We start from the raw sequence: 13,114 nt of genomic DNA, 5'->3' as shown, positions 1-13,114 counted from the left end.
CCGCAAGGCCCCATGGTTTCTTTTCTTTTTTTGGGATGTGGAGGCCTGCAGAGCCGAAGGCGGGGGGGGTGCTTCCAGAAAGGCCCCCCCTCCCCATGAAGACTATCGCAGGCTCCTCCGTGCCCCGCAGGCTTCAGGGCGGCCCCAGCCACGAGAGAGCCCGAACCTTCCCCCCCAAGATCCACCCCCGCCTCCCACCAGGCCGGAGGGAAGCCGCAAGGACCAAGGTTTCATTTCTTTTAACTCTTTTCTTTTGGAGATAAACGCCTCAAGGCCGGGAAGCGCCCTGGTCCCAAGGAAGGAGGCCCCCAGGCCGCAATGTTTTGGTTTAGTTTTTTTTTAGATGGAGCCCTCTAAATTCCAGAAAGGAAACAACTGGGCCAGCTAACATTTCCCAACAAATGACTGTTTTTAATCATGTTGAAGTTTTACTGCTCGGTTTAATGTTTTATCTGATTTGTGCTGTCGTGTCTGGGCATGGCCCCATGTAAGCCGCCCCGAGTCCCTCTGGGGAGATGGGGCGGGATATAAGAATAAAATTATTATTATTTTTATATTCCCCCAGGCAGGAAGCAACAATATAATCTCTAAAATCAGGACATTAAATAAAGAACAACACTCTGAAAATGGGCATTCCAGAAAGGAAACAACTGGGCCAGCTAACACCTCCCAACAAAGGATTCCCCCAGGCAGGAAGCAACAATATAATCTCTAAAATCAGGACATTAAATAAAGAACAACACTCTGAAAATGGGCATTCCAGAAAGGAAACAACTGGGCCAGCTAACATCTCCCAACAAAGGATTCCCCCAGGCAGGAAGCAACAATATAATCTCTAAAATCAGGACATTAAATAAAGTACAACACTCTGAAAATGGGCATTCCAGAAAGGAAACAACTGGGCCAGCTAACATCTCCCAACAAAGGATTCCCCCAGGCAGGAAGCAACAATATAATCTCTAAAATCAGGACATTACATAAAGAAAACACTCTGAAAATGAGAATTCCATACAGCAAACCAACAGGGCCAGCTAACACCTCCCAACAAAGGATTCCCCCAGGCAGGAAACAACCAGGCTTCCAAACAGCAAGGCTATTCAGTGCTGTTCAGCCTAACCAAGCAAGATTTCCCCTTCATAGTACATAGGGTTTCAAGCCATGAGGCTACTCCGTCTCATTCAGCCTGCCCAAGAAAGGATGCCCCTATGTAGAAAGCAGTCAGTCTTTGAAACAGCGAGGCTATTCAGTGCCATTCAAATTGGCTAAAAAACCATTTTGCTACAACGCAAGTACCCAGCCTTCCAAGCAGCAAACCTATTCCATTGTATTCCACCTCACCAAACAAGGATTCACGTAAGAGGAAAACACCCAGACTTTAAGACTGCAAGGCTATTCACTGCTATTACAACTGGTCAACAAATGATTCCCATCAGCCACAGCAACGCATGGCCGGGCACAGCTAGTAAATACATAAAAATGGGCCAATGTGGATTTGTAAAGGGGAGACAAATGTCAAACTTGATAGGGAGAGTAATAAATAAAATATGAAGGGCTCAAAGGGAAAAGATAAAAGTAGGGATATTAGCATTAGACATATTCAAAGCTTTTGATTGTGTGGAATGGCAGACATTAAAGGAAATTATGAACAAATTTGGAATGGGAATTAGGATAAAAAGATTAATAGAACAATATTATTCAAAAAATTCGGCAATAGTAGCGATTAATGATGGAGTGACTAAAGAAATTGAAGTGACAAGGGGAACAAGACAAGGGTGCCCTTTATCACCAATTTTGTTCACTATGGTGATTGAACTATTCGCAAATGTAATTAGGAAAGATACAAATTTGGAGGGAGTAGGAACAAAGGCAAAACAAAAATTAAGCTTATTTGCTGATGATACATTGTTATGTATAAAAAATATGGTGGATAAAATGGATAGGATAAAAGATTATTTAGAGACATTTGGAAGGACAACAGGTTTACAAATAAATTGGAATAAATCAGAAATGATGCTACTGAATTACACAAAAAAAGAAGAAAAGGATTTTATAGAACAGAGCAAGATGGGAATAAGAATTAAAAATAAATTAAAATATTTGGGAATAATTATAACCAAAGATTTAAAAGAAATGGAAGAGGAAAATATAATAGTCTTAAGGGATAAGGTTAAAAAGCAATTATTAGAATATGAAAATTTAAATTTATCATGGTTTGGGAAAATTGCATTAATAAAAATGAAAATACTTCCAAGGATAAATTTTATATTTAGAATGCTACCACTCCAAATTACGGAAAAAGAATTGAATAAATGGCAGCTAATGATAAATAATTATTGTAATGGTAATAAGAGAAATAGGATAAACAAACAATTATGGTACAGACCGCAAAAGGAAGGGGGACTAGCACTCCCAAATATAAAACAATATTATGAAGCTAATAGATTAAGACTGGTTATTGAAGGAATGATAAACAAGGATGATATAGAATGGTTAAAAATAGATTCTGAAAAAGTAGAGGAAGAAATTCGGAATATATTTTTAAAGGATTTAACGAGAAAGGAAATTAGGGAAATTGGAAACCCAATGTTAAAAAATGTATTAGATATATGGATTAAATATAAGAAAAAGTTAATACCGGAGGGTTCAAGAATAATTCCAGTTATAATGGAAAGGAAGTTCCCAAAAAAATTAAAAAATATATTGGATAAAGTATTAAGGGAAAAAAACCTAGACAAAATAGGGGACTGGATTAAGAGGGGAATGAAGAAGGAAAAGATAAAGGAGGAATTTGGGGAAATAAAATTGACATGGTTCCATGGTGTTCAGCTAGATCAATGGTATAAGAATTGGGTAAAAAACAATAAAGAGGGGAAGGAACCTAACCAATTTGAACAAATAATACAAAATGGAAGGGATATAGATGATTATAAAAAAATGAAGGGTGTAACTATTAGAATCTATAGAATATTGGGTGGAATAAAAGAAGGAGAGAGAAAAAATACCACTCTTAAGGAATTATGGGAGGAGGAGTTAGAGATGAAAATAAATGAAATGGAATGGTCGCAATTGTGGAAACAAAGGCACTTAAAAAATCTATCAATAAGAGTTAAAGAAAATTATTATAAGATAATTTGGAAATGGTATTTAACACCATTAAAAATGTCAAATATTAATAAAAACCATCCAAAAATTGCTGGAGAGGCTGTCAGGAAGTGGGAACATATATACGTATGTGGTGGCATTGTAAATATGTAAGGAAATTTTGGTACAAAATATTTAAAGAGATAGAGGATATAATGAACATCAAATTGGAAAGAAACCCTGGTATTGCATTATTATCAATATATAATAACAATAAGATGGATAAAAAAAAGAAGCAATAACAAATTTATTGACAATAGCAAGACTGCTTATAGCAAGGAACTGGAGAAAAGTAATAGATGTACAGATTGAAGAATGGTATAAGGAAGTATGGAAATTGGCAATAAATGATAAGCTAACATGTAAATTAAAAGTTAAAAGAGGGATATGGAAAAAATGATTTTGAGGATGTATGTATGTATGTATTTATTTATTTATTTCAAATATTTCTATCCCGCCCTTCTCACCAGGAGGGACTCAGGGTGGCGTACAATTGGCATGTATGGGGGAAATTTATTGAGAAAGGACTCCAAAAAAGGGATGGAGGGCTACCGCCTCAGGAAGAAATGAGATTTTGGTTAGACAATGCATAAGAAATGGCTCGGGGAGGGAGGGGGAGATACACAGTGGTGAAGAAATATAGATAGACAAATGTTAACGATGTAGTAGATATAAATCAACAGTAGATGTAAAAGAATGATGCAAGTATTGTATGATAAATTAAATATCTGCTATGTGACAAAAGCAATTATTGTATGAAAATTTTTAAATTCAATAAAAACTATTTTTTTTAAAAAAGAGCCGGCATTGTCCATAGACACCTCCAGGATCATGTGGCCAGCATGACTGCATGGAGCACCATTACCTTCCTGCCAGAGCGGTACCTATTGATCTACTCACATTTGCATGTTTTCAAACTGCTAGGTTGGCAGGAGCTGGGGCTAACAGCGGGCGCTCATTCCGCTCCCGGGATTTGAACCTGGGACCTTTTGGTCCAAAAGTTCAGCAGCTCAGCACTTTAACACACTGAGCCACCAGCCCCCCCATTATATACATATATGCAAATGCGGATATTCCAAAATCCCTGCCCTAACAGGACCACTCAATTTACTGTATATACTCAAGTATAAGCCTAGTTTTTCAGCCCTTTTTTTAAGACTGAAAAAGCCCCCCTCGGCTTATACTCGGGTGAGGGTCCTGGTTGGCTTATATTTGGGTCAGCTTTTACTTGAGAATATATGGTACATTTATTATTTTTCTCTATTATTATTGGTATTATTACATTTATTATTTTTCTCTATTATTGTTGATACTATTACATTTATTTTACTCTATTTTATTATTATTAATAATACATTTATTATTTCACTCTGATCTTATTATTATTATTATTGCATTTATTATTTTACTCTACTTATTATTACATGTATTATTTTCCTGTATTTATTATTATTATTATTACATGTATTATTTTACTCTATTATTATTAAAAGGATACATAAGCACATTGACATTGAAGGAGATGAGAATAATGATTTGATCAGAGTTGGACAGTCTTATCTTAAATTTGAGCCTTATGTAAATATTCAAAAACATTTAACCCACTGATACCTCAATTAATGTAATTTTATTGGTATCTATTTTTATTTCTGAAATTTACCACCCTCAGCTTATACTGGAGTCATTGTTTTCCCAGTTTTTTTTGTGGTAAAATTAGGTGCCTCAGCTTATATTCGGGTCAGCTTATCCTCGAGTATATACGGTACTTTGATGCCCTACAGAAATGAATTGGGATGCTCTGTAGCCTGTCTGTGGGTGCATCTATTCCGTGGCTCAGTACCATGGAATTATGGCAGTTTGGTGGAGCCTCCGGTGGCATAGTGAGTTAAAGCCTTGTGACTTGAAGGTTGGGTTGCTGACCTGAAGGCTGCCAGTTTCAAATCCAACCCAGGGAGAGTGTGGATAGAGCTCCCTCTATCAGCTCCAGCTACATGCAGGGACATGAGAGAAGCCTCCCACAAGGATGGTAAAAACATCAAAACATCCAGGCGTCCCCGGGCAATGTCCTTGCAGACGGCCAATTCTCTCACTCCAGAAGTGACTTGCAGTTTCTTAAGTCGCTCCTGACACGAAAAATAAAATTGCAGTTTGGTGAGGCACTAGCATTGTTTGGCAGAGAAGGATATTGAACTTGTACAGCGACAGCCCATAGCTCCATAATATTGAGCCACGGTGTCAAACTGCATTAATTCTGTAGTATAGATGCATCCGAAGTCCCTCTCACTAAGCCAGTTTCCCAAAATTCCTTACCTATGATGGAAAGCGTGGCCGCTTGTGACTTCACGGACCCTGCCTCGTTGCTGGTCTTGCACAAATACTGCCCAGAATGGTCTGCCTTCAAGTTCTTGAGCACCAGGTTGTTCTTGTATTTGTAGAGCATCGGGTCCAGCAGGGTTTCATTGTGGAACCTATAAGGACAGGAGGCTCAGCATCAAAGCTATTTTATTTCTTTAGAACACTTCCTTGCTATTCTGTGTCTTGCAGGCCTCCTGTCTCTGGTTTTAGCTTAGTAAAGGCAAACACACCAAAGAGGAAAATCGCAACCATGGCTGGTGGCTTCCAAGAGAGACCATCAATACTGCTGTTAGTTTTTCCCAAACTTGTAAAGGCTTAAATGGACCCTTTAATGTATCTCTTTGAAGTTTTATTTTCATTTTAAAACCTACACAACGAGCAATTTAATGTACCGTATATACTCGAGTATAAGCCGACCCAAATATAAGCCAAGGCACCTAATTTTACCACACACACACACACACAAAAACTGGGAAAACAATGACTCCAGTATAAACCGAGGGTGGTAAATTTCAGAAATAAAAATAGATACCAATAAAATTACATTAATTGAGGCATCAGTAGGTTAAATGTTTTTGAATATTTACATCAAGCTCTAATTTAAGATAAGAGTGTCCAACTCTGATCAAATAATTATTCGTATCTTCTTCAATGTAAATGTGCTTATGTATCCTTTTAATAATAACTAGCTGTGCCCGGTCACGCGTTGCTGTGGCGTTGTCTGGTAGTGTTGATGAGAAATTGTTGAGGTAGTGGTGGCATTGAATGTCTGTTGTATGGTTGTCTTTATGTTTAGTATGCACACTGAAGTGGATTATATGGCAGCGTGGAGTCAAGATAATCCAGTTCAAAGCAGATAATATAAGATTATAAATGGGTTATATAGCTGTGTGGAAGGGCCTTGAGTCTACACTGCCATATAATCCAGTTAAAATCTGATAATCTGTGGAAGAGGCCTAAGTGAGGCCTAACTGTGCCTGTCCCCTGGGCTGAGTAGGTTGCTAGGAGACCAAGTGGGAGGAGCTTAGCCTTCAAACTGGCAGCAAGTGAATAAAAACTATTATTCCTCTCCCTGTAATTAGGACTTTATTTTTCTTTTCTTTTTGTTGTATCAACCTAGAGCCGTGAATGATGGGTTGTGTTGTCAAATTTCGAGGTTGGGGGGCCTGTAGTTTTGTTGAGAAAAATAATAAATGTGATAATACCAATAATAAGAGAGAAAAATAATAAATGTACCATTTATTCTCGAGTATAAGCTGACCCAAATATAAGCCAACCAGGACCCTCACCCGAGTATAAGCTGAAGGGGGCTTTTTCAGTCTTAAAAAAGGGCTGAAAAACTAGGCTTATACTCGAGTATTTACAGTATCTTTACACAGCGGGTCCTTGACATCTGCTGGGTTTTGGTCCCAAGACCCCCAGTGGATATCAAAATCTGTGGGTGTCCAGGTCCCATTATCCACAGTAGTAAAGTGATGCTCCATATATAAAATGGATTGTAGATATTATTATTATTATTATTATTATTTCACTGACACAAAAACACAGTATCTCACAGCAAACGAGATGTATATGCTGGATTTCGTATCACAAAATCACACACCAAACACTTTCCAAGTGTTTAGGATTGTGTGATGCATTTTCGAATGATGCGCGCTGTTAATATCTTACCAAAAATATCGTCTGGGAACTGGGTTTCCAATGGCATTGCAACAGAATGAAACACTTTGCCCCTCTCTTCTCGCTTTGCTTTCTGGATGGGTCACCATATATGGTTTTTCTAAGGTTGAAGGAGAGAGAGCCTCAATATTAACACCACATCTAATAAACGGGGGAAATATATGTGCAATCAATAAAAAATGTTTCAAAAGTAATTACAAAACTGGGGGGGAGGGGGCGGTGCCAGCGTCTCATTTCTAAAGTGTTTCTAAAGCATAGTTAATAAAATTTTTGTTACTATAACACAAGTAACTAAATTTGGTTACTTTTTTCGTTAAGTAATTGAGCAAGTGGGGAAACTTGAGGGGCTCGTTTCTCCCTCATTTTTAGAGCGATCTTATTATAATTGTACCTCCCATTGCCCATTGTTAGTCCACCAAATTTCAGAAACGTTACACTCATCCACTAATTTTTGGGGATTTTTTGAATATTTTACAAATACACTCTCTCTCTCTCTCTCTCGCTCTCTCTCTCTCTATATATATATATACTAGCTTAGCCCAGCCACGCGTTGCTGTGGCGTTGTCTGGTGGTGTTGGTGAGAACTTGTTGAGGCTGGATGGCCATCTGTCAGGAGTGGTTGGATTGTGTCCTCCTACATGATATAAGGAAGTTGAACTGGATGATCCTTAGGGGTATCTGCTAACTTTAGGATTGTATATTATTATTATTATTATTATTATTATTATTATTAAGAGGCTGGCTGGCCATCTGTTGGGAGTGTTTGGATTGTATCGTCTAATGGCAGAGTTGGGTTGGACTGGATGGCCTTTAGGGGTCTCTCCTAACTGTCTGATTCTATTATTCGATTTGTATTATTACTGTGCAGATATTGGATGGCCATCTGTCAGGAGTGGTTGGATTGTGTCCTCCTGCATGATATAAGAAAATTGAACTGGATGATCCTTAGGGGTATCTGCTAACCTTAGGATTGTATTATTACTATTATTATTATTATTATTATTGTTATTATTATTATTGAGTGGCTGGGTGGGCTGAGTAGGTTGCTAGGAGACCAAGTGGTCGGAGCTTAGCCTTCTAACTGGCAGCAATTGGATAAAAACAATTATTCCTCTCCCTCTAATTAGGACTTCATTTTTCTTTTCTTTTTGTTGTATGAACGTAGAGGCATGGATGAGGGGTTGTGCTGCCAAGTTTAGTGTTTCTGAGATGTGTAGTTTTGTTGTTTTGTCCTAGGCCGAAATTTCATTACCATATACCATATAGTGTGTGTGTGTGTGTGTGTGTGTGTGTGTGTGTGTGTGTATATATATATATATATATATATATATATATATATATAAAAACTATAAGAGCAATCTACTTGAACTTTATTTACAATACAGAAGATAACCAGGGCATTGATTCCTGGAAGTTTCAGAAAGATTCACCCATCTATGATTTTTGGGGATTTTAAAAAGTTTAGAAAAATACATTAACCCGCCCCCCCAAAGAAGCGACAACAGCAATCCCCTTGAATGTCTGTCTGTCTATGTGACACACAACCACATAACTTTAACTTAGCACAAATTTATACTATTACTTACTTTTTGCAGGTTCAATAATTTTATTTATTATTATTAGACTGACTCTAAACGGCTGGCTGCTGCTCTTTAGGCTTTCTGATGCTGAGAACTGCATTCTGGGAAATGTAGTTTAGGGCAGGGCCTTTGCATTCTCTGCACATGGAGCCTCGCCTCCCCAAACTACATTTCCCAGAATGCCGTGTTCTCAGTCTCTGCCCAGCTGCCCTTATGACAACCGGTGAAAGGGTCTTAATTTAAACACTAGCAATGGCCTTTTGGCCAAAGCTGTTTAATGCTCATACTGCTAATATCAATATTTGTATGTATGTATTTTTATCCTTTACAATTTTATCTTGTAAATTGCCTAGAGCACCTTGGATGGAGGGCGATTAATAATTAATTAAATGATGATGATGATGATGATACTGAAAAATAAACTGACTTTGAGAGTATTCTGAATGTTACAGAATCTAAATGAAAATGATTAGTGTTTTGATTCTATAATCCCCCCTTTCCTGCATGTTTCTAATATAAATTCATATGCATAAATTTAACGAATTTGATACGACTTACGAGGAGCAACAATATTTTTGCACATCCCTAATATATATACTTTGATAGTGTCTTCCTGAATGCGGTTGGACTGGATTTTTCATGTGGAATCTTCCAACTTTTTTATTGTATGCCCATCTTTCAAGACAGTGCTCTCACCCTGAGATTCTTCCCCTGAGAGCTAGAGAAGAAGGACCACTGGTAAAAACAAGCTGTGTTCTCATTTTCCCTTATGAGGAAAGGATCTTATGGGAGTATTTTGGATATGGGGTAACACATCTCATCCCTCTCTGAGGCTGAAGATCCGAATTGCTCTTTACCTGCTCTTTTCAAGTGAACCTGGACCAAAGAGGAATGCCCAGGATTTGCTGGCACTGTGACCAAAGCAGTCCTGTATCTTGGCTTTTTAATCTCCAAGGTTGTTTTCCCATCAGGACAGATGCCAGGAATGTGAAATGCTCCGTTGTCATCCGTTACAGTTAGCAACTTGGTTGCTTTGGCTTGTAAGTAGACAGAGGCGGTGACCGCAGGAGCCCCATCCGGAAGGGAGACCTTTCCTCGCAGAAGATGCTCCTCGCACATGCAAGCGTCGCACTCTGCATTCACACGGCCCATGGAGCAAGTCAGGTTGCACACTTTGGCAGGGAGGGAAAAAAGCAATTAAATATACATTATTATAGGGGGGGATTAACTGTAATTTATGGAATCAATGCATGAGAGTTGATGTTACATTCAGCGAATGGTTGCTACAAATTAGAGTTAGATAGGGCTGGTGTTTAGATAGGGTTAGAGTTAGCATTAGATAGGGTTAGGATTAGAATTAGATAGGGTTAGGGTAAGAGTTATGGTTAGAGTTAAATTCAGTAAGGATTAGATAGGGTTAGCATTAGATAGGGTTAGAGTTAGCATTAGATAGGGTTAGGGTTGGAATTAGATAGGGTTAGGGTAAGAGTTAGAGTTAGGGTTAGAGAGATACAGTTAGGGACAGACAGGGTTAGAGTTAGATACAATTAGGATTACATAGGGTTAGGGTAAGAGTTATGGTTAGAGTTAAATTCAGTAAGGATTAGTTAGGGTTAGTGTTGGATAGGGTTAGAGTGAGCATTAGATAGGGTTAGGATTAGAATTAGATAGGGTTAGGGTAAGAGAGTTAGGGTTAGCGTTAGATACAGTTAGGATTATATAGGGTTAGGGTAAAGTGTTAGATAGGGTTAGACTTAGATACAATTAGAGTTAAATAGGGTAAGGGTTAGAGTTAGACAGGGTTAGATAAAATTAGAGTTATACAGGATTGGGGTAAGAGTGAGATAGGATTAGTGTTAGATACAATTAGAGTTAGATAGGGTTAGGGGAAGAGATAGGATTAGAGTTAGATATAATTAGCATTACTCTGTTTCCCCTAAAATAAGACATCCCCAGAAAATAAGACCTAGTAGAGGTTTTGCTGAATTGCTAAATATAAGGCCTCCCCCGAAAGTAAGACCTAGTAAAGATTTTGTTTGGAAGCATGCAGGATCGGTAAATAGATTGTTGTACATGGAAATAAAGGTACTAACAAGAAATAATAATAATAATATGATAATAACTTTATTCTTGTATCCCACCTCCATCTCCCAGAAGGGACTCAAGGCAGCTTACACAGGGACAAGCCCAACAACAACATACATTTACATACGAACGGAAATTTAAAACGGTAATTTAAAATCAGTATAGCAATAAAATATAATATAGACTTTCTTGAAAGGATTCACAGTTTGGTTATGCTGGTTTGTGATGACAACTACTGTACAGTAGATAATACATTTTCATTTTTTAAAAATTCAACCATAAATGTGAATTCTTCTTTGTGGAAAAATAAGACATCCCCTGAAAATAAGACCTAGCGCATCTTTGGGAGCAAAAATTAATATAAGACACTGTCTTATTTTCGGGGAAACAGGGTAGATAGGGTTAGGGTAAGAGATAGGGTTAGAGTTAGATATAATGATAGTTTGATAGGATTTGGGGATGAGTTAGATAGGTTTAGAGTTGGATACAGTTAGGATAAAATAGGGTTAAGAGTAAGAGTTAGACAGGGTTAGAGTTGAGATTAGGCATAAGGCACCTGAGCAAGGTGATCCCAGGCAACGCCTCCCTTCTTCGCTCACTTCTTCACAGCGTGGGTCCAAAAGGCTTTCAGCCAAGCAAGTCCTGGTCCGGGTCTGGATGCCAGTTTGATCACACTTTGCAGAGCAGTCACTCCACTTTGACCATGAAGACCACAGGGTTTTTGAGTCCTGAGGTAAAGAATCTGGAAACAGCAATTATCTGCAGGTATTACCAAATCAAAAAGGAACCTTGCATCATTTTTCTCTTTCTCTTTCTTTCCAACAATTTTTAAACAGGGCTCTTCTTTCATATCAGAAGCAATGCCCTTTATTTTTCATGGCTTGGGGCAGGCTACAACATAGCTAAAAACACATAATCATTTTATAAAGTACACATATTAAAAACAATCTATACAAAATACATACAGTACGTTCAAATACACAGACCAAAAGATTAAAATATAGCCAGCACAAGACGTGAATGATTAAAACTGGTTGGATTTAAATCTCTTAGATGGTTTCCCATCAGGGCAGATGCCAGGAACGTGAAATGCTCTGCTGTCTTCTGTTCTCCCCTTCAATCTACATAAAATAACACTACACTCTCTTCTCTCTTATTTGGACAGAAGGTGCTGCTGAAAGGTCCTACTGTCAGGATGTGATCGCCCAGCATCCACACTAGCTGAACTATTCCCATCCTGTCAAAAGCCATTGGGGTGGAGACAGAGGCGGTTCAACCACCAGGCCAACTAGGCAATTGCCTTTGGCACCATCTTGTTGGGGGCGCCATCGAGGCAACTCCTGTCTCCTGCGGCCTGCCTCCGCAAGGTATTGAACTGCTTTTTCTGTTGATTTGTTGTAAAACATGATGTTTTAGTGCTTAATTTGTAAAATCTTAATGTAATTTGATGTTTAATAGGCTTTTCCTTCCTTAATCCCTCCTTATTATCAAACATGTTCGCTTATCCAATGCTTTTATTTTTCAATGATTGGTTTGGGGGGGGAGGGGCGCCAAAATTCTGTTCGCCTACACTTGAAAAATACCTAGGGCCGGCTCTGGGTGGATGATAAGAACCATCTGGCTAGGAGGATTGATTTATGGCCATGATCTGGTTTTCAAGCCTGGGAAAGGACTATCGACAGACAAGTGTGAATGTGGAAGGAGGGCTGGGGGAAGTAGTAGTTTGATGTGCTAGGGTCCGGGCGGAAGTTGATTAGTAACAGCTTTGTGTTCCTCTTGGCAAGAAGGTTTTCAATAAAGCAGTTCCATGGAACTACCTGTGTGAGCATTCATTGTGACCTATAGCTTCCAAGGACTGACACCTACCAACAAATGGAAATCCTTACCTGCGGGACACAGGAAGCGCACCGCATAATTCAAGCAGGTCTGCCCTTCTGGCTGCTCCTTGTTCAGGCACCAGAACCCCTCCTGGGCACTGAAGTGGACCGCTTGGCCTGTTTTGTCTGCGGGGATCCAGTCGGTTGTCCGGGCTTCTATGCGGAGGGGCCTCGGGCAGAGCCTCTCTCGGTAGTAGAAACGGATGGCATCCAGGCGCTCATAGTCCCCACTGCCTCCAGGGTGGTCGATGTTGAACCACGTGGTCCATGTTCCATGGTCTGAGGCACAAGGAAAAACTCAGCAATGTGGATATCCCTCCCAAATGTTGTATACCCTTTAGATCAGTGATGAAGTTTATTTACAGTTGCAAGACTGCAAAAAGGGGATTTTCTGCC

At 38.9% G+C, this 13,114-nt stretch overlaps 2 protein-coding genes across 6 annotated transcripts in view; one reads left to right on the top strand and one right to left on the bottom strand.

Annotated features, from left to right (window-relative positions):
- The window catches only part of mtfmt (mitochondrial methionyl-tRNA formyltransferase), a 54,732-nt gene that overhangs the window by 23,582 nt on the left and 18,036 nt on the right, over window positions 1-13,114 (top strand). For 3 of the 4 annotated variants that reach the window (XR_010000937.1, XR_010000935.1, XR_010000936.1), the window contains exon 9: window positions 12,007-12,208. Coding sequence is in view for 1 of the 4 variants with exons in the window: in XM_062963352.1 (XP_062819422.1) it covers window positions 12,007-12,042 (36 nt within the window). In the remaining 3 variants the exon portion in view is untranslated. Of the gene's footprint in view, window positions 1-12,006; window positions 12,655-13,114 lie in introns of those variants that run through there. The other variant, XM_062963352.1, reaches the window with a different exon arrangement.
- cilp (cartilage intermediate layer protein) overlaps window positions 1-13,114 on the bottom strand; it is a 37,724-nt gene that overhangs the window by 7,522 nt on the left and 17,088 nt on the right. For both annotated transcript variants that reach the window (XM_062963347.1, XM_008119433.3), the window contains exons 4-8: window positions 12,728-12,997; window positions 11,398-11,583; window positions 9,614-9,928; window positions 7,168-7,276; window positions 5,452-5,609 (exon numbers count right to left, since the gene is read on the bottom strand). In XM_062963347.1, coding sequence (XP_062819417.1) covers window positions 5,452-5,609; window positions 7,168-7,276; window positions 9,614-9,928; window positions 11,398-11,583; window positions 12,728-12,997 — 1,038 coding nt within the window. The remainder of the gene's footprint in view (window positions 1-5,451; window positions 5,610-7,167; window positions 7,277-9,613; window positions 9,929-11,397; window positions 11,584-12,727; window positions 12,998-13,114) is intronic.

Source organism: Anolis carolinensis, unplaced genomic scaffold (assembly GCF_035594765.1).
Source record: "Anolis carolinensis isolate JA03-04 unplaced genomic scaffold, rAnoCar3.1.pri scaffold_11, whole genome shotgun sequence".
In the NCBI taxonomy this organism is placed as follows: Eukaryota; Metazoa; Chordata; class Lepidosauria; order Squamata; family Dactyloidae; genus Anolis; species Anolis carolinensis.
Note: the sequence above shows the minus strand (reverse complement) of the source record. Positions and strands in the feature narration are given on the sequence as shown.